This window comes from Mytilus californianus, unplaced genomic scaffold (assembly GCF_021869535.1).
Source record: "Mytilus californianus isolate M0D057914Y unplaced genomic scaffold, xbMytCali1.0.p SCAF_3, whole genome shotgun sequence".
In the NCBI taxonomy this organism is placed as follows: domain Eukaryota; kingdom Metazoa; phylum Mollusca; class Bivalvia; order Mytilida; family Mytilidae; genus Mytilus; species Mytilus californianus.
The window spans coordinates 670752-694072 of record NW_026262679.1 but is presented as its reverse complement, the minus strand read 5'-3'; the positions used below and the strand labels follow the sequence as shown (position 1 = coordinate 694072).

At 33.5% G+C, this 23321-nt stretch overlaps 1 protein-coding gene across 1 annotated transcript; it reads left to right on the top strand.

Annotated features, from left to right (window-relative positions):
• The first annotated feature begins 1024 nt into the window (after nt 1-1024).
• Nucleotides 1025-19973, top strand: LOC127733340 (uncharacterized). Its single transcript, XM_052242709.1, has 12 exons — nt 1025-1092; nt 10507-10919; nt 11524-11658; nt 12671-12805; nt 13015-13143; nt 13479-13604; nt 14332-14460; nt 14800-14925; nt 17506-17649; nt 18185-18322; nt 19533-19610; nt 19884-19973. Exons 2-12 carry the CDS (start codon nt 10527-10529, stop codon nt 19971-19973), a joined length of 1623 nt encoding a protein of 540 aa, XP_052098669.1. The 5' UTR covers nt 1025-1092; nt 10507-10526.
• Nucleotides 19974-23321: the final 3348 nt, after the last annotated feature.

Below are 23321 nucleotides of genomic sequence, written 5' to 3'. Positions count from 1 at the left end.
ATAGTTACGATACTGTTGTCAGGTCATTAAAGATTGCATATTTTGGCTTTAATATTGATTCACTTATAGGGTCTTTGCATCGGAATTAAACATATTTATTCTAAAACTAGTTGTTGGCATGACACGGGTTATGTTCTTCTCATATATTTTATGATGGTATAATACTATACCCCTAACAGGAGGGATTGTGCCTGATATTCATATGATGAAGACATAATCTTTCAATCAGTTTAATTGAGGTCTGGAGCTGGCATGTCAGTAACTGCTAGTAGTCTGTTGTTATTCATGTATTATTGTCATTTTCTTTATTTTCCTTTGTTTCCTATTCTGACATCGGACTCGAACTTCTCTTAAACTGAGTTTTACTGTGCGTACTGTTGTACGTTTGTTTTTTCTACATTGGCAAGAGGTATAGGGGGAGGGTTGAGATCTCAAAAAACATGTTTAACCCCGCCGCATTTTTGCGCCTGTCCCAAGTCAGGAGCCTCTGGCCTTTGTTAGTCTTGTATCATTTTTAATTTTAGTTTCTTGTGTATTATTTGGAGTTTAGTATGACGTCCATTATCACTGAACTAGTATACATATTTGTTTAGGGGCCAGCTGAAGGACGCCTCCGGGTGCGGGAGTTTCTCGCTGCATTGGAGACCCATTGGTGGCCTTCGGCTGTTGTCTGCTCTATGGTCGGGTTGTTGTCTCTTTGACACATTCCCCATTTCCATTCTCAATTTTATTATTCACTAAATGAGATCTAGTCCAGAAAGAATCTTGATCGAATTACATGAAATAATTAAACTTTGAACTTTATTTTTTAAATCAATCCAAAATCATCATTTAAATTTAACTTGAAAATGAAACGAAACCGTTTTCAACATTCAAACAATATATAATAACATTGTTTGATAATACATGTAAATACATAATTCTTTTAGATACTTTCGCTTGAAGTGCAATCTGATAAAGATTAATTTAAAGTCATATTTACAAAGGATTTATGACTTTAAATGATTTTCTGAAAATGAGAAAGTGACGTCAAAACATGCCATTTTCATTATATAAATAGAACGAAGGAAGTAATGGATATCGAGCTAGCAGGTAATTTAACATACGTTGTTTTAAAGGACGACATTTTTAGTGTTTTACATTTGATTTTTTTCACATTTAGAAAATATTAAATCGAGAAATTACGCTTTTTACCTGACGTGTTTATACTTTATTTTATTGTATCATTTGATAACATGATTATTCCCTTTTTTATAGATGTAAACAAGAAGTGACAGGAATTGTTTGTTCGTATATTTCATTGTAAATACAAGTGTTGTGAAGTGTCAGAGGTTCCAAATACACACGTGAACTTATTTAGTATACACTGATCTTATTCATTGTAACAAATTTTTTTTTAAAAATTGATCTATTCCAAATTTCTGCATCAACATTGGTTTTTTAAATTCATTGACCTTGTCTTAAATTTAGTTCACAAACAATTTGTTCATTAGGTCTCACTTATGTGAGGGGCCTGATGGGGGGGGGGGGGGGGGGGGGGGGTCTCATCACGATTCACGAGTTGATTTTTTTGTCAATCACGATTCACAGAAAATAAATTTCCATGATCACGGATCATGAAAATATAAAAAAAAAAAAAAAATCTGTAGAAAAAACGGATCACGATAGCGAAAATGCGCTGATCACGAAGAACGAAAATAACCCATCAGGCCCTTCTTATGTGATCCGATTGTTCACTATTTCTGTTACTGCCATCTTATTTTAATGGACCATGTAACCAGAAGAAAAATAAGAGAGAATAAACAAGGACTTAAAGACGCTTAATCCACTGGATATTAAGCAGACAACAATCAATCAATGACTAAATCAATCATTACAATTTACAATACATTAACTATACATTTACAGTTAATGGGGTTCAACATAATTTTACGTTTTGACTATTTTGCCTTTTAAAAATCGTATTTGAACGCGCTCAAACTTGGATTTCAAAACATAGATTTGTTGGAATGTTATCATTTATGTTATCATATTTATCTGTGTTAATTAGCTTTTTCACAACTTCATGAGTCAAGTCTGTTTCAAGTTTGGCTTCGAGTGATATAAACACAGTACGTTGAACTACATATTTAATAACAATACAATGCATTATGGGTACATTCCATTCTAACAGTTTGTAAATAAACAATAGCTAAATTAAGTATGCAGACCCGGACGCGTCTTATAAATTGGAGTATTGTTACATCCTTTCTTCTTTAAATAAAAATTAAATTGAACTTCAAATTTTCACTTGACTAGAAATACTGAACTTTGACTAGTGAATTAAAAATGCATAACTTGCATAATAAAAAAACATACATTGTAAATGATAATATCAATTAATACTGAAAAGTTACTGTTCAATATTTTAAAGTCTGCAAAAGTTTTAATACTGTTTCGGCTAAAGTTTGTAATACTGTGCATGTAAATATTGCGCACACACTCAAAAATAGCATTTAATAAAACTAAACTAATTATGCACTAGACAGAATCTAAATGATTCTCTGAGAGAAACACACGGGGATTATTCTGCCCCAACCACACAGTGTGTTCTCAACTACTACTATGTAAAATTTACAACGGAACCATTAGGAGAACACCAGGGGATTATTGTGCCCCACGGAAACACAATTGTTCTGTCGACTAACTCACAAAATCATTGAATTTTGATGGTCTTTTGATTTGTCTTCCTGATCTTGTCCTTGTAGTTGTGTTATTGTCCAATGTGTTTTGTTGCGGACTTTGTTGCGGAATAGTGTTATTGTTGCAATTCTCTTGTTGTTCCACATGATCAAATTGTTCATCGTCCTCGAATTCATTTGATTCTGAATTGAATTGTTCCTTTTCACATGTTTTGTTGTTTTCGCTCGTTTTATGCAATTGTCTCCTATTTCTTCTGAATGTTTTTCCTTTAATGTTGATTTCATATGATCGTTCGTTTACTTTCTGATTAACTGTTCCTTTCTCCCATGTCTTTTGATATTTGTTTGCTGGTTCCACTCTCACAACGTCTCCTTCTTTTAAAGATGATAGTTCCTTTGCTCCTTGATTGTAATAATGAGCTTGTCTTTCTTTAGAGTATTGAATTTCCTTTTGTACATTCTGTCCTTCTATTTTCGGTTTAAGTAAACTTTCTTTTGTGGGTATTAGTGTTTTTGTTCTTCTGTTCATCAGTCGTTGAGCGGGACTAGTTTCGAATCCTTGAGTTGGTGTATTTCGAAAGTCTAGTATGGCTAAATAAGGATCTGATTGTGCATGTTTTCCTTTCCTCATTAACGATTTGGCGGTTTGGACAGCATGTTCTACTTTCCCATTACTTTGTGGATAATAGGGTGATGATGTTTCATGACTAAAATCCCATTCTTTGGCAAAATTCCTGAATTCAACACAGTTAAACTGAGGTCCATTGTCAGAAAAACAAGTGTCGGGTATGCCATATCTAGCAAACTGTGCTCGTAATTTATGAATGACTGTTGTTGCTAGAGTGTTTTCTAGGTAGTCGATCTCCCAGAAATTTGAGATTATAGTCTACAGTTATCAGGTAATTTCGTGTTTCAAATGTCATTAAGTCAATACCGACTTTTGCCCATGGTCTTAAAGGGACTTCATGTGAAATTAATGGTTCTTTCCTCTGTTTCCGTTCATACGTGCGGCATGTTTCACATCTTAAAATGAAATCTTTCACTTCTGAATTCAAGCCTGGCCAGTAGAGGCTTTCGCGCGCTCTTCTTAAGCATCCTTCAACTCCAATGTGAGAAGAGTGTATTCTGCGGATCATATCGGATCTTAAGGACTTTGGTATTATTACTCTTTCACCTTTGAAAATTAGTCCATTTTGAACAGTGAGTTCATCTCGGATGTCGAAGTATATATTTATCTCATGTGACACATCAGATTTTATGTCTGGCCATCCTGATTGTATAACGTGTTTGAGCTTTTGTAGTTGTGTGTCAGTTTCTGTGTGTTGTTGGATTTCTTTGAGCCTTTCTTCTGATATTGCAAGATCTTTTATCATGTTTATTGCTTCTATTTCTTCACTTCCTGACTCGGTTTGCTTATCCTTGAGATATGCCCTGCTTAGTGTATCTGCGAGATACATCTCTTTTCCTGGTTTGTATACTAGCTGTATATTGTATTTCTGTAGTTGTAACATCATTCTTTGTAGTCTCTTTGGTGCACAATGTAGAGGCTTCTTCAAAATTGACTCTAATGGTTTGTGATCTGATGTTACATACACATTTCTGCCATATGTATATTGGTGGAATTTTTGTAGGCCAAAAACTACAGATAAAAGTTCTTTCTCAATTTGTGCATATCGAGTCTCTGTGTCAGTGAGTGCACGACTAGCATACGCTATCGGTTGATTTTCCTGCAATATTGCTGCTCCAAGACCTGTTTCAGATGCATCGCTTTGTAGTGTAAGCTCCATGTTTGGATCATAGTATTTCAGAACAGGTTCACTGGTTACTAGTGTCTTTATCTCATTTAAAGCTTTGTCATGATTATCTAACCAGCAGAATTCTGAATCTTTAAGTGTCAATTTTCGGAGTGGTTCACAAATATGGCTTAGCTTGGGTAGAAATTTGCTCAAGTATGTTACAAATCCTACCAATCTCCGAACTCCTGAAACATCAGTGGGCTTAGGCATTTCTAGTACTGCGCGTACTTTTTCTGGATCCATTTTCAGACCTTTATTGGTAATCAAGTGACCAATAAATTTTACTTCTTTCATCTTCAATTTGAGTTTGTCTTTATTCAATTTAAGATTTCTTTCCCTGCATCTTTCCATTAGCAATCGGAATTTTCTGTCATGGTCTTTAATAGCTTCTTCTTCTGTTTTCCCTTCACCATAAATCAATATGTCATCAATTATGCTTTGGACTCCAGGTAGACCTTCTACTGCCTGATCTTGTCTGCGCTGATATTCTTCTGGCGCTGAGGTAATACCAAAAGGCATTCTTAACCAACGGTAACGTCCAAATGGTGTATTAAATGTAGTCAGATATGATGACTCTTCATCTAACTGGACGTGCCAGAATCCATTCTTTGCATCAACAACACTGAAAATTTTCGCATTCGAAAGCTCAGGTAGCAGATCATCAATTGTATGTAGTGGGTAATGACTTCGTTTGATGTGTTGGTTGAGGTGTTTAGGGTCAATACAAACTCGTAGCTTATTCGGCTTTACCACGGTTACTAAGCTTGAAACCCATGGCGTTGGTTTAGTGACTTGTGTAATAATGTTCACATCACAAAGTCTGTTTAGCTCAGTTTGCAGTTGGTCCTTTATTGCAACAGGTACCTTCCTTGGTGGGTGTACTACTGGTTGAGCATTTTCGTTCAACTCCAGATGATATTTTCCTTCAAGTAAACCTGTACCTTCAAAGACATCTTCGTATTCTTTCAGAATATTTGCTTTATCAATTGGCTTATATGAATCCGGTGACATTGGTGCTCCTTGCTGTACACTTTTAATGTTTTCATAGTGTATTGTCATTAAGTTCATAGCTTGAACTGTTTTGTTACCAAGTAATGGAGTGAGTGTTTTATCTTTCACAACAATAAATTCAGCTTTGAATTTAGCATCATTCTTAGGATTGATTAGTTTCAGCTGGCAAGTACCAAGTGGTTTTATTGTAGTGTTATTGTACATTTTAAGGACTTGGCTTGTTTTCTTTAGTTCTTTAATTCCTAATTCTTTCAGTGCATTGCTATTTATAATGTTACATGTTGCACCACTGTCTAATTGAAATCTGACTGGCATGATTTTGTTACTTACAATGTTCATTGTTGCGTACACATGACGGCTATTTTTACCATCTACAGTGTTGATCGGTACAAGGGTTACTGCTTTGATTTCAAAAAATTCATCACTGTCGTAATCTTCTGACGCATAATTATCTGACAGAGTACGAACTTGCTGTGGTCTTCTTATTTTTGTTATCTTGCCTGATTGGCACACTGCTTCAAAGTGGTTTGTTTTGCCACATTTACGACAAGTTTGACCATACGCTGGACAGCTGGATCTACAATGTTCATGTCATTTTCCACAATATTTGCAGTTGCTATTACTTCGGTATTGTTGCTTTTCATGTTTGACATAAGTGCCTTGTTTCTGTTTGAATTTTGTGTTTGGTTTTGTCTTATGTCTTACAGCATTTACTTCAGTGTTGGAGGCAGCTGTAGGGTTTTCTATAGTTTTGATTCTTTCTTTAGTAAGCTCAGCAGCTCTTCCCAATTGCATGGTTTTATCAAGTGTAAGATCTAGCGTGCGTAGTAAGCGTTCCCTCAGACTTGAGTTGCTTATGCCGCAAACAATACGATCACGTACCAGGGAGTCATTCAGTGCCCCATAATTACATGTGGATGCAAGCAGTTTTAGTTCTGTGATGTATTTGTCGAATGTTTCATCTTGACGTTGATTTCTCATATTGAACATGTATCTTTCAACTGTTTCATTTTTCTTGGGATTGCAGTGGTTCTCAAATGCTTCTAGAACCTGTAGAAATGTTCTTTCATTCGGTGGACGTTCAAATGTCAATGTTTCGTACACTTCTCTCCCTTGGGTGCCTACCAGATAAAGAAACATTTTTACTTTAGCTTTCTCATCTTCTGAGTCCATTGTCAAATCGATGTAAAGTTCAACTTCTTCTTTCCATCTTTTCCACGCATCAGCGAGGTTTCGAGCTTCAACATTAAATTGATCGGGTGCCCGTAGCTTATCCATTGTTCCCAGAAAACGCACGTGGTTTTGAGCGGGACTTGGATTTGTTGCTTATTTCTATGTTTTAGGGATAGTGTTTTGCTTTCTTGGTTACTTCCCTGTTTCCAAATGACGGAATCTTTATATTTCTTCTAAAATTTTCATTGTATCGTCTGTACATCTGACACCATGTTTCAAGTTTGGCTTCGAGTGATATAAACACAGTACGTTGAACTACATATTTAATAACAATACAATGCATTATGGGTACATTTCATTCTAACAGTTTGTAAATAAACAATAGCTAAATTAAGTATGCAGACCCGGACGCGTCTTATAAATTGGAGTATTGTTACAAAGTCACTTACAGTTTTAAAAGGAAATTATTTCTTTGATAAAGTATCTACACAATCAAAAATACATCCGATCGAATATTCTGAAAACAGAGCCACCCTTTCTGGATTTATAAAATTGTTCATCTCGACCATTTGACTCAAATAGTTCATATGATGCTGAGAATGACAATCGGGCTTTTTAAAAGTAAGTCATCTGGCATCCAGACATGTTAGATGACTCCGATTTAAGATGTATACATTGCCATATATCAGAACATCGCATATACATTTTCTAACTGATAATAAGCTTCCTGAATTCTGAAAGAACATTATCCACAGTTTACTAGTAATTTCTGTTTCAATTCTTTAAAGGTCCCATATAGCTCATCACGCATTAAACTTGTACTTATACATTTATTGATTTTAATCTTTTGGATTTGAGCGTTATTATTGAACTTAAAACCAGAATACAGGTTCGGACGCACCAAATTCATAAAGAATTATCTTTGGTCACAATTATATTAAGATGTTTTTTGTAAATCATTTGGTTTATGAAATTTAAAAAAGAATAATGGATTTATTATACAGTTTGAAGACCATAAGCTCTGTGATCAAGATTTTCGAATCGTTCATGCCATGTTGGTACTTAAAATTTACTACCTTTGATTTTAAATTTATTGTTGACGACAGAGCACTAAAAAACTCTAAAGAACTTCTGGATAATTTTAAATCTCGATCTTTCTCTGAAATTAATTTTATCAAAACTTTTGGATTTTCAACCCTGTATACCACCATTCCCCATGTGAAATTGAAAAAACGTTTTAAAGAAATAATCCACAATGCTTTTCAATATAAAAATGATAGCGTACACTAAATATACATTTATTACTTCGAGATACCATACGGCATATTTTGTTAATAGTGAACAAAAAGGTAAAACATGCTATACAGAGGAACAAGTGATCAGTATACTGGAGTTTCTCATTGTCAATATATTTGTTGAATTTGGAGGTAGGCTTTTTCAACAAATTGTCGGCATTCCTCTGGGAACGAACTGTGCGCCTCTCCTTGTCGACCTCTTCTTATTTTCATATAAGTCGGAGTTTCTTCAGACACTTGTCAAAAAACAAGAAGATCAAAGAAGCCAGATCATTTAATTTCATATTCAGATATATTGATGATGTTCTTCCGATTAACAATCCTAACTTTTCTGATCGGGTTCCATTAATATATCCTCCAGAACTAGAAATTAAAGAAACAACAGACACGGCTTCCTCCGCCTCATTTTTAGACTTATACCTTGAATTTGACATAAGCGGTCACCTCAGTACCAGAATCTATGACAAACGAGACGATTTTAGCTTTGAAATTATCAATTTCCCCACCTTAGTAGCAATATACGAACTCCACCTGCATATGGGATATACATTTCTCAACTCATTCGGTATTCAAGACCTTACAGCTGCTACCCATGCAGACTTTATAAAATGTCACCAGTGTCTTAGCAGTAAGTTGATGAACCAGGGTTATGTCAAAGAACGTCTCGTCCTTTTTCTAAAAAAAAAAATCATCGAAAGATACCAAGACCTTTATGATAAATATTCCGTATCAACTTCACAAATCATACACGATTGACTTGAAGTGTAGATTCTAGGTACTGACGTTGTGTATCATCTTAATTCGTGTTATAGTGTTCTTTAATTTGTCTTTGTGAATTATTAACCTTTACTGCTGAGTCAATTTTTGGTAATCAAAAGCTGCGTGCAAACGTAAACAAATTTAATCCTCAAATGCGCGCAAACGTAATGCGCCCGTTCACACATTGTTGTCAATATAATGGAATTTTATGCGACTGTCATACAAATGAGAGGTTTAGCTAGCTATAAAACCAGGTTTAATCCACCATTTTCTACATAAGGAAATGCCTGTACCAAGTCAGGAATATGACAGTTTTTTTCCATTCGTTTGATGTGTTTGAGACTTTGAATTTGGCCATTTGATAAGGGACTATCCGATTTGAATTTTCCTTGGGGTTCGGTTTTTTTGTTATTTTACTTTTTTGTAGTAACTATTCGATGCTCGATGCAGAATTAGAAATGTGTAAAAACATAGAGAAGATACTAAATAAAATAGACAACAAGAAATAGGACGAAAAGACAAACAACTATAACAAAACACTACACAGAAAACCTAAGATTGAGTTACACGAACACACTACAATCGGAGATGAACTCAAGTCATTAGGAAAGGTTTCTGCTACACTCTTGAAGGTCATGAGGGGGAATGGTGGGGGGGGGGGGTGTTCTTCATTTCTGTATTCTTTAATTTTAAGCCATTTTTCTCTATTCTTTATAAACTTTGACAATTACTCTCTATCATTTATTTTGTTGGCTTATTCTTCTCTATTCTTTATATTTTTTGCCCTTTATGCCCATTATTCTCTATTCTGTAAACCCCATCCAGACCCTCCCTTATGATACCTATCGTGTTACTCTTAGTTTGCAATAACAATACGTTGGTAAGTCACATTTTGTAATGTCACAATCGAGGAAAAGAGAATGACATTTTAGTTTTCACTTGGGTGGTCATTCGCAACACATATATTTATAACATAGTCCGTAAAACATTCGAATGAATGACTTCAACTTTACCATTTGAACCCTTAATGCAATAATTTCCTGTTGAGAAATAACCAACCCTCAAGAAAACACAAGCCCTGAAACATAGTATAAATTAGAAGACATGCATATACTCCATATGCAGGCGGTTTGTGGAACGTTACTACACGAAGTGGAAATTTAACAATAGCGACTTTGCAATCATCTATTTTGTGTTAAAGTTTAGTTCTGAATTGTTAATTTCTACACATAATTATATAAAGCAGACTTGTATAAACTTTGTCTTTGGTGTTCTTTTTTTTCAAGCTTATTGAGATAGATGCAGTCAGCATAGCCATCAAACTTTTAGTTATTAAAAAAACCCAGCATCTTGATGATATCAGTTTCAGTTTCTATTTTGTTCCATCAGAGTTTTTTTTACGATTTATGATTGGTACTTTCTAAAACATGATATTTGTATTTGCGTTGGTTATTTTGTTTATGAAACAAAATTGTAGAAATTCTTTCAATATGTCTTTAAGTTAAAATGAAGATTACTTGTGTAAACGTTCATTTTTTATGTAAATTAATTTGTTTCATCTGACATTTTAATTTTGGACAGCGGATAATGCTAATAGAATAGTGAGTGCTCAGACTGTTTACACCCATTTGATACTACTATGTTTTTCACTTCACCTTAAAGACGAAGAACACAGTACAGTTATCGTGTAAAGACCAGGAAATTTAAACTGTTTATTGTGGTTCATAAGGCCAACTACAGTATATTTCAATGAGATTTCTTATTTAAAATTATATTTTAATCCTATTGTAGATCGAATGATATAAAAGAATATGCCTGGATACTATGCTGACAATGCATATAACAGAAGAATCGGGAGAGCTGGGTTACTAAAAGGTAGCATGCCAGTGTCACGGGAAGGAGTATTTCTTCCACCGAGAACATATACTAATAACTCTACTACAAGACTGGACCGGGAACTTTCACAGTTTGCCAGGATATCTGGATTGTTGAACAGTTTTAGATCAAGCGACAGTGACAGCGGCTTTAGTTCATCTTTCTCATCTACTTTTAGTTCACCTCGTCAAAACAAATCACGTTCAGACGGCGGCACATCTTTCAGTTCACCTCGTCAAAACACATCTTATGATAGTGGTATTGGATCATCATTTTCTAGTCCTTTCAATTCACCACAGAAAACTCCTGATCGAAATGATGTATCATGGGTAAGAAAGAATATGCATCATTATCTTTTTCTGTATTTTACCTAAATCCCATTAATTTTCGTTATTACACTTGTACAGTACTATATTCGAAGGCATAACGTGTTGTTTTCATTTTTTTTTCATCATACATTATGTTCCAGTTATAAATTCTAGGCACATTTTGCAGTTGTTTGTAATTAGTTAAACAAAGGAATAAGAAACGTAGGATATCATGCTTATTTTCACAATAGCAAGTGTTTAGGGAGCTACCATTTGATTTTTATGGGGGGGGGGGGGGGGGGGGGGGTAGGATGAAAAATTTTGTCCTGCATTTTTTTTAGTTGTAATGTCTGTCCTGCCTTTTTATTTTTCACTCTATTCGGTCCTGCCTTTTTTTTTATTAGTTTATCCTGACTTTTTTTACATAAATTGTCATCCTGCCTTTTTTTTTGCCAAGTTGCCTTTTTTTTTACTCAAAAGTCCGGTCCTGCCTTCTTTTCAAATTTCATCCTAGCCCCCTTAGGATACATCCATTATTTTTGCAGGATAAGAGAACAATTTCCTTGATTTGATAACCCACAAAAACATATAATCCTTTGAAATACACTTTTTGTCGTGTTTTTAGTTTGATGAATACAATAAATGGACAAAACTGAAGATAACAGCGGAGGAAGAGAAAATTGCATCTAAACATGAACAACAATGGCAAGTTATGAATCTCACTGATGCGATATTGATGAGAGAACTTCAACAGTTACAGGTAAAGCTTCAACTGTTATCCATTCCTAGTGCTAATCCTCATTTCTCAATTACGCTTCTTTTTGTGCTGAGGTGGTGTAAAGCAAACACCGATCAATCAATCTATCATTCGAATTCGCTTCAATGATCTTCAATGAGTCCCAAGAAGTGTCGTATTTAGAGGCTACATTTCATCTTTATGGAAAAGGTTGATGGTAAGGGGACGTTTTATCATTTATAATTTTGTTTGTTTTTTTTATACTAGCTTTCTTATCTCTAAATTCTTGACCCTCGATTATCGACCAACGGGAAAAGTTCGAGGATCGTCAGACTGCATAATCTGCTGCAAGCTTTTATTAATTTAATTTGTTGACCATATGCATACACATTGAAGAATTCATTTATTTGTTGTATTGGATACTAAGTAGTTGTATTTTGTTAAACGTCTAATGGAACTGAAAGCGAATTATATTCCCTTCGGCAACGACTTAGGCTTATCTGTTTAGGCACCCAACGGTTAAAAGTTATCCAAGTATTGATCTCTCTATGAATATCAACTCTTTATAACCCTCAGGGTTGTCAATAAAGGTTTTTAGAAATACGAATTGAACCTTATAGACAATGCTTATTACCACAAAACAGATCAAGTTTGAATTTGGTTTGCGTCACTTAAACCATTCTTGACTTATTCCTCTTTATTAATTGGAAAAAATGCTGAATGTTTCGTTTCCGTTCTCTAACTTTAGTTTGCCTCAACCAAACGTTATATGCAAGCGGGGGCATCATCTGTGTCCCATGGACACATTCTGCATTTTTTTTTATTATTCTCAAGAAGTGTTTAATATAATAAAAAAAAACTTTAGCTGTGTCAACTTTTTGGTGTTGTTGCTGAAGATTCACACAGAAATGTGTATTGACTATAATAAAATTGATTGAAAATATTTCAATAGCAAAAATCACGTATATCATATGAAAAAAATGTTTACTTTAGAAAACTAAAACGTAACTTTACATTATCATTCTCTTTTTTACAGTTGGAAGAAAGAGAGAACTGGAAAAAATTTAAAATGAAGATAGAAAAGGAAAAAGAAGATATATGTCAAAAAAATAAGCATGAAGATTTACATAGGAAAAAAAAGAAATTTTCTCTGAATCTCGTGGAATTACAGGTAAAATCTGATCATTATTAGTATTTATGACAAAGGTTTTGTTTTTTCTTTATCATTATATTAAACATATGATAAAGGACATGGAGTTTGTGAGCTTTCAATCAAAGTTTCTTTAATTCATTTGTAGTTTGCTCCTTTAAAATTTAATAACATAATATTTTATCAGCCAAAAATCAGGGTTTATTTCCAAATACTTTTCTCTGTTTCAGCAAGAGGAAATTGAGAAGTGGACTATGTGGCAGAGTAAAGTTGAATATGAAGCAAAAGAACGAAAGAAACTTCAAAAACATGCTTGTGAAATGAATACGTCTGCATCTGAATTTCAGCAGTTTTGTCAGGTACAAACTAATGGATAGGTGTTTTGAATACTGGATGTTTGGGTAGACGAGTTTTCTGTTTATATTGTCTAATTTGGATAAGTAAATGATTTTTGTTTCGTCATTTCTACCATTTAGATTGGCGATTTCAATGTGAGCTAATTGAGGCCAACGATTAAGAGTATTTCTACCTGTAGGAAATATAAATAGATATATGATTTATGGCAACGTGTAATAATAAATTTATATAATTGTATATCACCGAGCGTGCGAGACCCTAATGGGTAATCTAGGTCATTAAACATCCCGTGGTAGTGTAGTTTTATGTTGATACAATTATTTTTATTATGATACAGAGACCAAAAGATGAAATGTGGACGAGATGGCGAAATTCAACGGATCTAGATACGACAGATAACAAAGGCCCTTACAGTTATCAAGACTATACTGGACCCGGGATAAGGACGAATCTAAATTCACAGGTACATGTATATATAACTGTTTTTGTCAGTTGTTTATAAATGAATTTACAGAATAATTGTTATATGAATGGTAATTTCCTTCGATCTTACTGTCTTGTAAAAAGCTGTGATGGAAGAGGTGTGTCTAGTTCCTCCTCCTAAGAGCAGTGAAATGAAATAATAAGAAAAATGTAATATGAATGGCCAATTTTCCTACAAAAAAGAATAATACAAATACCGAACTCTAAGGCAAATTCAAAAAGGGGAAGTCCATAAAACAGACAAAATCAAACGCTATTAATAAACGAAACGTTAAAAACAACTGCCATATTCCTGACTTGGTACAGGCATTTTAATTAAAGCAAAGTGTAAACACAACAAATTAACAAACCATTGATTTAGGAAGGGGAGGGGAAATTACAAAGAGAAATAATCGAATAGTATTTGTATATATCAAATCCTTTCATTTTCCAGAAATACCAAAATTTAAATACAGAAAAATAGTTTGCACATACTTAAAAAATCTTATCCAAGGTATACCAGAACCATGTTTGCTCTCCCTACTTTTTTTTCTCTTGTTCTTATCTACTAGGGGGTGTTTAACGACCTTGACTACCCTTGAGGGTTTCGCACTGTCGGGTATTCTTATCTTTAATTCATCTGGAGTTTGCTCCTTGAAAATTAAATAACATAATATTTTATCAGCCAAAAATCAGGGTTTATTTCCAAATATATTTTTTTGTTTCAGCAAGAGGAAATTGAGAAGTGGACTATGTGGCAGAGTAAAGTTGAATATGAAGCAGAAGAACGAAAGAAACGTCAAAAACATGCTTGTGAAATAAATACGTCTGCATCAGAATTCCAGCAGTTTTGTCAGGTATAAATAATGGATAGGTGTTTTGAATACAGGAGGTTCGGGTATAGATGAATATGCTGTTTGTAATGTCTTATTTTGATAAGTTTATGATTTTTGTTTCGTCATTTCTACCCTTTAGATTGACGATTTCAATGTGAGCCAATTGAGGCCAACGATACTTAAGAGTATTTCTACCTGTAGGAAATATAAATAAATATATGAATTATGGCAACGTGTAATAATAAATTTATACAATTGTATATCACCGAGCGTGCGAGACGCTAATGGGTAATCTAGGTCATTAAACATTCCCTGGTAGTCTAATTTTATATTGATACAAACATTTTTATTATGATAAAGAGACCAAAAGATGAAATGTGGACGAGATGGCGAAATTCAACTGATCTAGATACGACAGATAACAAAAGCCCTGACAGTTATCAGGATGATACTGTACCCGGGATAAGGACGAATCTAAATCCACAGGTACATATAAGTAACTGTTTTTGTCAGTTGTTTATAAATGAATTTACAGAATAATTGTTATATGAATGGTACTTTTCCTTCGATCTTGCTGTCTTGTAAAAAACTTTGTTTGAAGAGGTGTGTCTTGCTTCGTCCCTACGACCAGTAAAAATGAAATGATAAGACAAAATGCAATATGATTTGCTAATTTTCCTACAAATTACAGCAAAATGTAAATACAACATATTAACAAAACATTGAGTTGGAAGGGGGAGGAGAAACTACGAAGAGAAATACCCAAATAATATTTGTATATATCATATCCTTTCATATTTGAAGAAATACTTAAATTTAAGTACAGAAAAATAGGTTGCTTTATTTTAAAAAATCTGATCTAAGGAAAACCAGATCCACGTTTTTCCTCCAACCTTTTTCTCCTATTCTTATCGACCCCTGCCCGGTTTTTTAAAGGAAAAATTAGTTCCTGCCCTTTTTTGTATTTTTTTCACGCGTGTGCTGAATAGATACATGCTACTGTGTGTTTTGTCGTTTCATTCAGTTTACATGAACATGGTCTTTCTCCGTGAACTGATATGCTTAAAATATTCGTCACCGGACGATACGCAATTAACAATTCAAGCAATTAATCAATATTTTTCTAGTTGTTAATAAAGGAAGAATTTACTTCACAATTTTTGATGTTGTTAATTATTATTTTATTGTAATTTCATTTCTTTGTCACAACGTAAAATTATCTTTTATTATCAACACTTTTCTGAAACTACACTTACAGGTTGGCGTCAATCAGGCAAAATGGTATACCTGTCAATCAAACAAATTTATAGCAGAACCCCTAAAGAATTGTCGGGATGGGAAAATTATTCACTAACTTATAAATCGTTCTCTGGAATGTTAACTTCACTGAAAATCTTACGAATCTTGGAATTTGATGCGACTGTCATACAAGTGAGAGGTTAAGCTAGCTTTAAAACCAGGTTCAATCCACCATTTTCTCCATAAGAAAATGTCTGTACCAAGTCAGGAATATGACAGTTGTTATCCATTCGTTTGATGTGTTTGAACTTTTGATTTTGCCATTTGATTGGGGACTTTCCTTTTTGAATTTTTCTCGGAGTTCAGTATTTTTGTGATTTTACGCTATGGAATATCTGTGTCACAGATGACCACGAAGGTGTTCATATTGTTGTAATTACTGTTTTCCTGGATTTTTTTACATCACCGGAGTTTTACTTAAAATGAGTAACACGACGGGTGCCACTAGTTCAGTAGGATCTGCTTACCTTTCCGGAGCATCTTATATCACCCCAGTTTTTTGTGGTGTTTGTGTTACTCAGTGTATATAAATAGCTTGCCATCTACATATAACATGTCCTAACATTAAATATAAATCAAGAACCAAAGATACGGTTAACTTTTTTTTGAGAAATACCTAGGATGCAAATCCACTCAAAGCTTTCATAGAATAGATCAAGTAACGACACCCAAATGAATTACTGCATATGATATAGTTGTTATATCTTTATTTACATTTTGTTAATCCGCTGATCAAAAAAGTATTAAGGGGATGAATTGACATGTAAAAACTCTAGTTTAATCCCGTCGTATGTGTATGTGCCTGTTGCAAGTCCAGAACTTCAGCATGCAGCAAAAGCCATATTCACTATTTGTTGTTTTGCGTATTAAATTAAGTAATATTCACATTTATTGATCACTTTGCTCAACTTGAGATTCATATATTGTATAAACACATGTCTATTATGCAGACTATACATACATTTCATTTTGTTATTTTTGTCTTTGGGTTGCTGTCAAATTGACACATTTTTTTTCAAATATGAGTCAATCATCTTAACACTTAAAAAAACAGATTTACGATGAGAACAAATGTATAACCTGGGACTATTATAATAACATATTATGTCCAAGGTATAACTAATTATATTTGCAACTTCCAAATAAATCAGACAAAAAATGGATCAGCTGGAAGACAAATCAAAGATTAAAATTACAAAAATAAATGGTCATCTAAATTAGAGGCAACATCAGTTTACCGATGTTCAGATTTCTTAAAGCCATAATGAAGATACAAATCAAGGTAAAAAACTGAGGAATCACAAAAACCCTAATAGGAGCGAGAACGGGTGCGTCGACAGGGTAAAAACGTCTCCTGCTATGCAAATATCAACCGCCATACGAATTCTTACTCAGTCAAAATGTCAGAATCTGACAATCTATCAACCAATTCGTGATGGTGAAAGAAAAACGTATGTATAGTAGTTTCGATATCATTCGTTTACCTCATAACTATTTTCGAGTAGTTTTATGTTTCAGGATCACCTAGAATTACTTAAATAAATGCATTGACTACTATAATATATATCGACTTACTTCATACACAACCTTGCTTCTGTTTTCTGATTCTTTTTGCATGTTTTAAAAAAAAAATAATAACAACACTGACATTATGCTGCATTTCACATACTTGCCGAATGAACAAACAGAAATGTTTTGAATTACGACAAAGTGTATTAATAGTATTTTTAATTTTATGTTGCTACAAACATTTATATTATGATACAGAGACCAGCAGATGAAACATGGACAGGATGGCGGAATCCAATGGATCTAGACACGACAAATGAGATACCAAATAACCAAGGCCCTTACAGTTTTTGTCATCAGGAGAATGTTGTGTCCGGAACAACGACGAATGTAAATTTACAGGTATTTATAGTGTTTTTGTCAGTTGTTTATAATTGAATTAAGAGGTAAATAATAGTCTACATAGAACAGGGTTTACTTTGAAAAAATCAGCACTGAGTCAAAATGTACAGTCGGGAATGGGACACAATCCGTCAAATTACAGATAAGGCGACTATACTGGTATCTAAAGATTTAAGACCATGGATCGCGAAAACATGTCACTAGTGAGTTAAGACATTGACAAATCGTATCGGTCATCCAGTTCGTCATGGTGACCACAATACTTATGCAATGACTCTTAAAACAGGAATGGTTGAACAAATGCGATTGTAGACATGTTCTTGTTAAAACATTACTATTCGATAAGTTCACCGAACGTAAAGCAAGCAACAATTTAATATTTATTATCCAATCAATATTCGATAAATTCCATTTTTTTTTAATATTGCAGGTCCCATACATGAAGAATGAACATCCGGAAGTGTTTACATTATACAAAATGTAATAATCTATTAATTAGTTGTATGTTGCTACAAACATTTATATTATGATACAGGCACCGACAGATGAAATGTGGACAAGATGGCGGAATCCAACGGACTTGGACACAACAAATGTAATGCCAATTAACCAAGGACCTTATAGTTATCAGAATAATACTGTACCCCGGACAATGACGAATACAAATCCACAGGTACATATCAGTTTTCTTGTCATTTTTTATAGATGAATTAACAGGTAAATTGTAATCTACCTAATAACTTGAGCTACAGTGGAAAGACGACAAAGTAAGTGAAGCTGCTCCCAAAATTTAGGTAAATGTATAGGATATAGTCCATTGAGTGCTTAAGTTATGCAAGTTGGGACAACCGGGTTAAAGAGCGGGAAATTTGGACTGCTACTGAAAGATCAGGGTATTTTGGATATGCTAACATTTTGCCACGGAGCAACTTGCCACCTACATGCATCTCGGAGATTTGTTGCAAGTTTACAATGGTCTGACATGTACCAGAAGTAAGGCTTCGAATTATCAATTTACTTTAAAAGAGTCAGTCAAACGATATATTTTGTACATTTGAACATTTGAACATTGAGATATGGCCATATTATCCAATGACACAGTTTGGGACACCATTTAGAACTTATTTAGACAATCCCGAATGGAGTATGCAGATTTATTTTGTTGTTCATTTCTTTTTGTTTTTCTTCATTTTCTTCATAATTGTTGCTGTGGTAGGTCTCAGAAACTGATATAGTAATCAAATATACCTTTAAAACGTTTTGCATTAATTTGATTTACACATTTAGTTACGCTTAAAGGATTTTATTTGTGCATAGGATGTTTTAAGGGTACTTTTAGAGGTTCCAAAGAAGGTCGGAATTTCTTTAGGAAATTAATGTGAGTGAGTATATGTATCTTCTTCATACTTATTTTGAAAAAAAAGTATTCCGGAAGGTGAATCTGTGAACTATAGAGACCAAAACCGGTGTAAATATAAATAAGATGTGGTATTAGTGCCAACTCTCCATCGAAGTCACAATGTATAAAAAGTACATTGTAATTACAAACATATTTTTAGGTCATTATTGGACATATTCATTTCAGACCATATAGGTTAGGAGTGACCAAGAGAACCCATGCATAACATATTATTAAATGAGGGATTTTACTGCATTTTGGGGTTAAAAGGGATGCATTTTTTCATGATATTTAAATGCTTACTGCACTATGACTGGATAAATAACCTACATAATTATTTCAAAGATGATTTATTTTTTATTAGTATTGTTGGACAGATAAGGCTACGTTATGAGAACCACTTTCCATTTTTAAATGGGGTTTGGGAGACTTGTGTGTGCACCCATACATATTTTAACGTGTTGATTATTTTATATTTAAATAGGAATCAGACACAATATGGACTAAATGGAGAACAAATGATGAGACCTGCGACACAACAATTGTCAAGGAAGTGGAACAGGTAACATTGTTACTAAAGAGAAAGTTTAGCTGTATTGACTTAACAAATGTATAAGAAGGGGTATCTTCATAAATCTCTTCTTTGCTATTAAAACTTCAATAATACAATATATGTATGTTCTAAAACATGAATAAGTTTTCATTTCGTCCTACGGGACTATTTTTATTTTTTTTTCTCACAATGTTTATTGAATGATTGCACTGGTGTTAGATCATAGCAAGTCATTTAATTTTTTTATTCTGATAATTTCTTTCATTTTCATATTCTAAATAGAAATCAGAAAATGATGTATGGACTAGATGGCGGAATACAACCGACCTTGAAAAAACAGAACAAGATCGTCATTTTATAATAATTGAATAAAACACTTTTAAAAAAACTCGAGATAAATGCCGAAAAAGTCGTCATTATTTGATATCAAAAGTATTTCTTATAAGAATAACTAATAAAATGCATTTTAGTTGTGTTGTTGATTTTTTTCCAAAAAGATTAAGTAAGAACTGTTTTAAATATTTTTAGGGTCAGTGTGAAAATCAAGCCTTACTTGGACAAATGACGGAAACTACATTGATGTCACAACATCATGAATCAGCGTCAGGATTTCAAAATACAACCAACATAGGTTCAGAGTATCAGGAAACAATGCGATTCATACATACGGGAATAGAAAACTTTGATCTGCAGTCCAATATTGAAGATGAGAACGCGGACAATACTATTAATAAAAGTACAATTGGCAGTAGTCCTCATTCATATTTTACAGATGATGATTATATTCAAAGTCGGAAACCTTCAACGTCTTACCAAGTAAGTTCGTCAAACTATATGGCAGATAAAAACAGACCCAAACCAGAGCAGAAGAAAAAGAGAAGCACGACTAATAATGATGCTTCCTCTTCAAACTTAAAGTCAAGGAGGAAAAGTGATGATCATGGAAAACAAATCCGATTTTCTCATCCCGTAAGTATAAGTTTGTAATAACATTAACGGTTCCATTTGTTCTGCACCAGATGCGCATTTCGACAATCAATGCTTCTTCAGTGATGCACAAGGCCAAAATATTTGAAAATCCAAAGCTTAATATCCGAACTGTAATATTTTTAAAGGTTTTCTTTAAAAGAATTATTGGATCAAGGAGGGCAGCTTTAGTTTTACATTTGGACTTCGATGCTTTCGATGAATTAGCTTGTTTTATTTTATTTGCTTAATCTAGAGAAGAAAATTTAAATAGATATAAGAAGATATATGTTCATTTGTGAATACAATTTTTCAGAAAAAAGTAAAGACAATACAGATGATAGAATATATGTATCTTATTTTAGAGAGAAAATAATGACCTTCATGGCTTGTATGTAATTATCTATTACAATATATCAGCTTCATAGGGACACATATATTAATTGCATAATGACACAAAACCATTTTTTTTAATTAGATAAATAGAATGGAATGTAATTGTAATAGTTATTTTGGAAAACGAGTTTATGTGTTCATTACCTTTATTAACTATGAAATTGAATAAAAATATATTTTTTATTCTCAGGATCATAGTTTAAAATTACATACGTCTGCAATCAACGAAGAAGTACAGTTTAAAAACTCCAGGCCTAAGGCCCTGAATGACCGAAAAGATAAGACAAAACCCCAACCGAAGAAGGAAAGCTATACCATGAAAGGGTATACTGGAAAAGTAGTTGATTTTGAAAACATCGAAATGATTCGAACATTAAGTGTGCAGGGGTTTTGTAAAAAGCATATCGCACGATGGAACGACACAATTGTTGTAACAAAGATGATTGATGTACATAAAGTTTCAGAAAGGACAACAACAAAATTTCAAAATGAAATATTGTTATCAAGTGCCATAGAACATTCCAATATTGTAAAATATCTAGGTGCTTCCATAGTTCATCCAAATCTGTGCATACTCACCGAATTTATGCAGACAAATTTATACGAAGCACTTCATATTGAGGAAAATATAAAATTTCTTGAATGGGAAAAGGTCAAACTTATACAACAGGTTGCTTCGGGACTTGAATATCTCCACAAAAAAGACATGACACACTGTAGTTTAGAGGCTCGTAATGTTCTCCTTCACTATACGCCGGGTTCCTCTTTAGTGGCGAAATTAAGTGACTTTAGTCATGGCGTAAAGATCTTGAACGAAACAGGGGAAAAGTATATGCGTTCTGAACAGAATTCACGTTATTCTGCACCAGAAGTATTGTGTGAGGAGTATGTCAACATGAAGTTTCTAAAAATGGCAGATGTTTATTCATTTTCATTGATAATATTTGAAGTTATTTTTGAACAGGAGCCTTTCCAAACTTTGGATATTTCAGAAGCCGCAAAACAGATTCGCGAATCAGGTTTGACACCTGCAATACCCAGAAATATCTCCGTCAACAAAACTTTACTGAGTTTCATAGTGTCTGGTTGGGATAGAGATCCAACTCAGCGTCCGACTATTAGACACTTTGCAAACTATAGCCTTCGGATGGATCATATATATACAAAGGCTAACTCCCAGGACAAAGATATCACCATTTACTTTTATTTATTTCTATGCTTTATCGGATTTTTATGTTTGGATGAGTTTGTATTTGATATTATGTCAACGTGCAGTATATTAATGCTATTCATGTTTGTTCTCTCGTGCATTATATTGTTTAAATCAAATAGTGTCATACTTACGAACACAAGATGCAAGTCTTGAATGCAAATGTTCAAACAAAGACATGCAGGCATATTATGTTTTATCGGAATACAATAATATATTAGTATATACGAAATGATTCCTGTAATAAATAAGTAGTAAATTATGATGGACCATAATAAAAATATCATAATTCATTTATTTCTTTTTATTATACTTTTCTTGGAAATAAAAAAAGAAGTTAATTTCTGAAAATAATATATCATTTGTATATTCAACCAGCAATTTAACTAGAACATATGGGTGAAGAACACAGCTGTTACAATCAAAACAAAATAGGGGAAGAAACTAGCACATAGTCTTATATGTAAAACTTATCAGGAGTTGATGCCGTTGATTCCATCATAGTATTTTACAATGCTAGAGAACTGCTAGCACAGCTTACAAATGTAATCCCAACATCAATATTTCATAGCTTGGCAGCGCTCGTTTTTGCTCAGTCTTTCGTTTTCTGTGTTGCTTTTTGTAGACTATTTTTAGTCTTTTCGTCTTTTTGTTTGTTTTTTGCCATGGCGTAGTCAGTTTGTCTTCGACGTATTAGTTTGAAAATCCATTTGGTATCTTCCGCCTTCTTTCCTTTTTGGGTAGATATAACCAAGTGCATGTCAAGCTAGTCTAGATTCGATAAGATTTGGATCACGAAATCAATCAATAGGATCATAATGCCATAACTTACTGAAGATGTTCTGAAAGTATTTCTGAAATCCTGAAAGTCGCTGGTTAAGGATGACTTTTGAATATAACTATGATAATTCTTGCATCCCTCAACCGAGGCGTGATTTTCTTACTAATTCATTTAAATGTATTTTTTCACTGATATTCTGAAGATTTTAAATGCTTACTGGCTTCAAACAAATTATATCATTTTCTATTAAATTTATGAAGAGACTTCATAAAATCTGTAATTAGTGTTCTTTGGGGTTTGTTATCCCACCATTGTGTTATTGTGCTATGGTCATTTTTTGTAATCTTGTCTTTCATTTTTACTTTGT

Excerpts from the sequence above, each read along its gene's own strand:
- LOC127733340 (XM_052242709.1), top strand. The coding sequence starts at position 10,527 with ATGCCTGGATACTATGCTGACAATGCATATAACAGAAGAATCGGGAGA. Across the intron at positions 13,144-13,478 it reads AATTTCAGCAGTTTTGTCAG|AGACCAAAAGATGAAATGTG; the intron begins GTACAAACTAAT and ends ATTATGATACAG. Across the intron at positions 14,461-14,799 it reads AATTCCAGCAGTTTTGTCAG|AGACCAAAAGATGAAATGTG; the intron begins GTATAAATAATG and ends ATTATGATAAAG.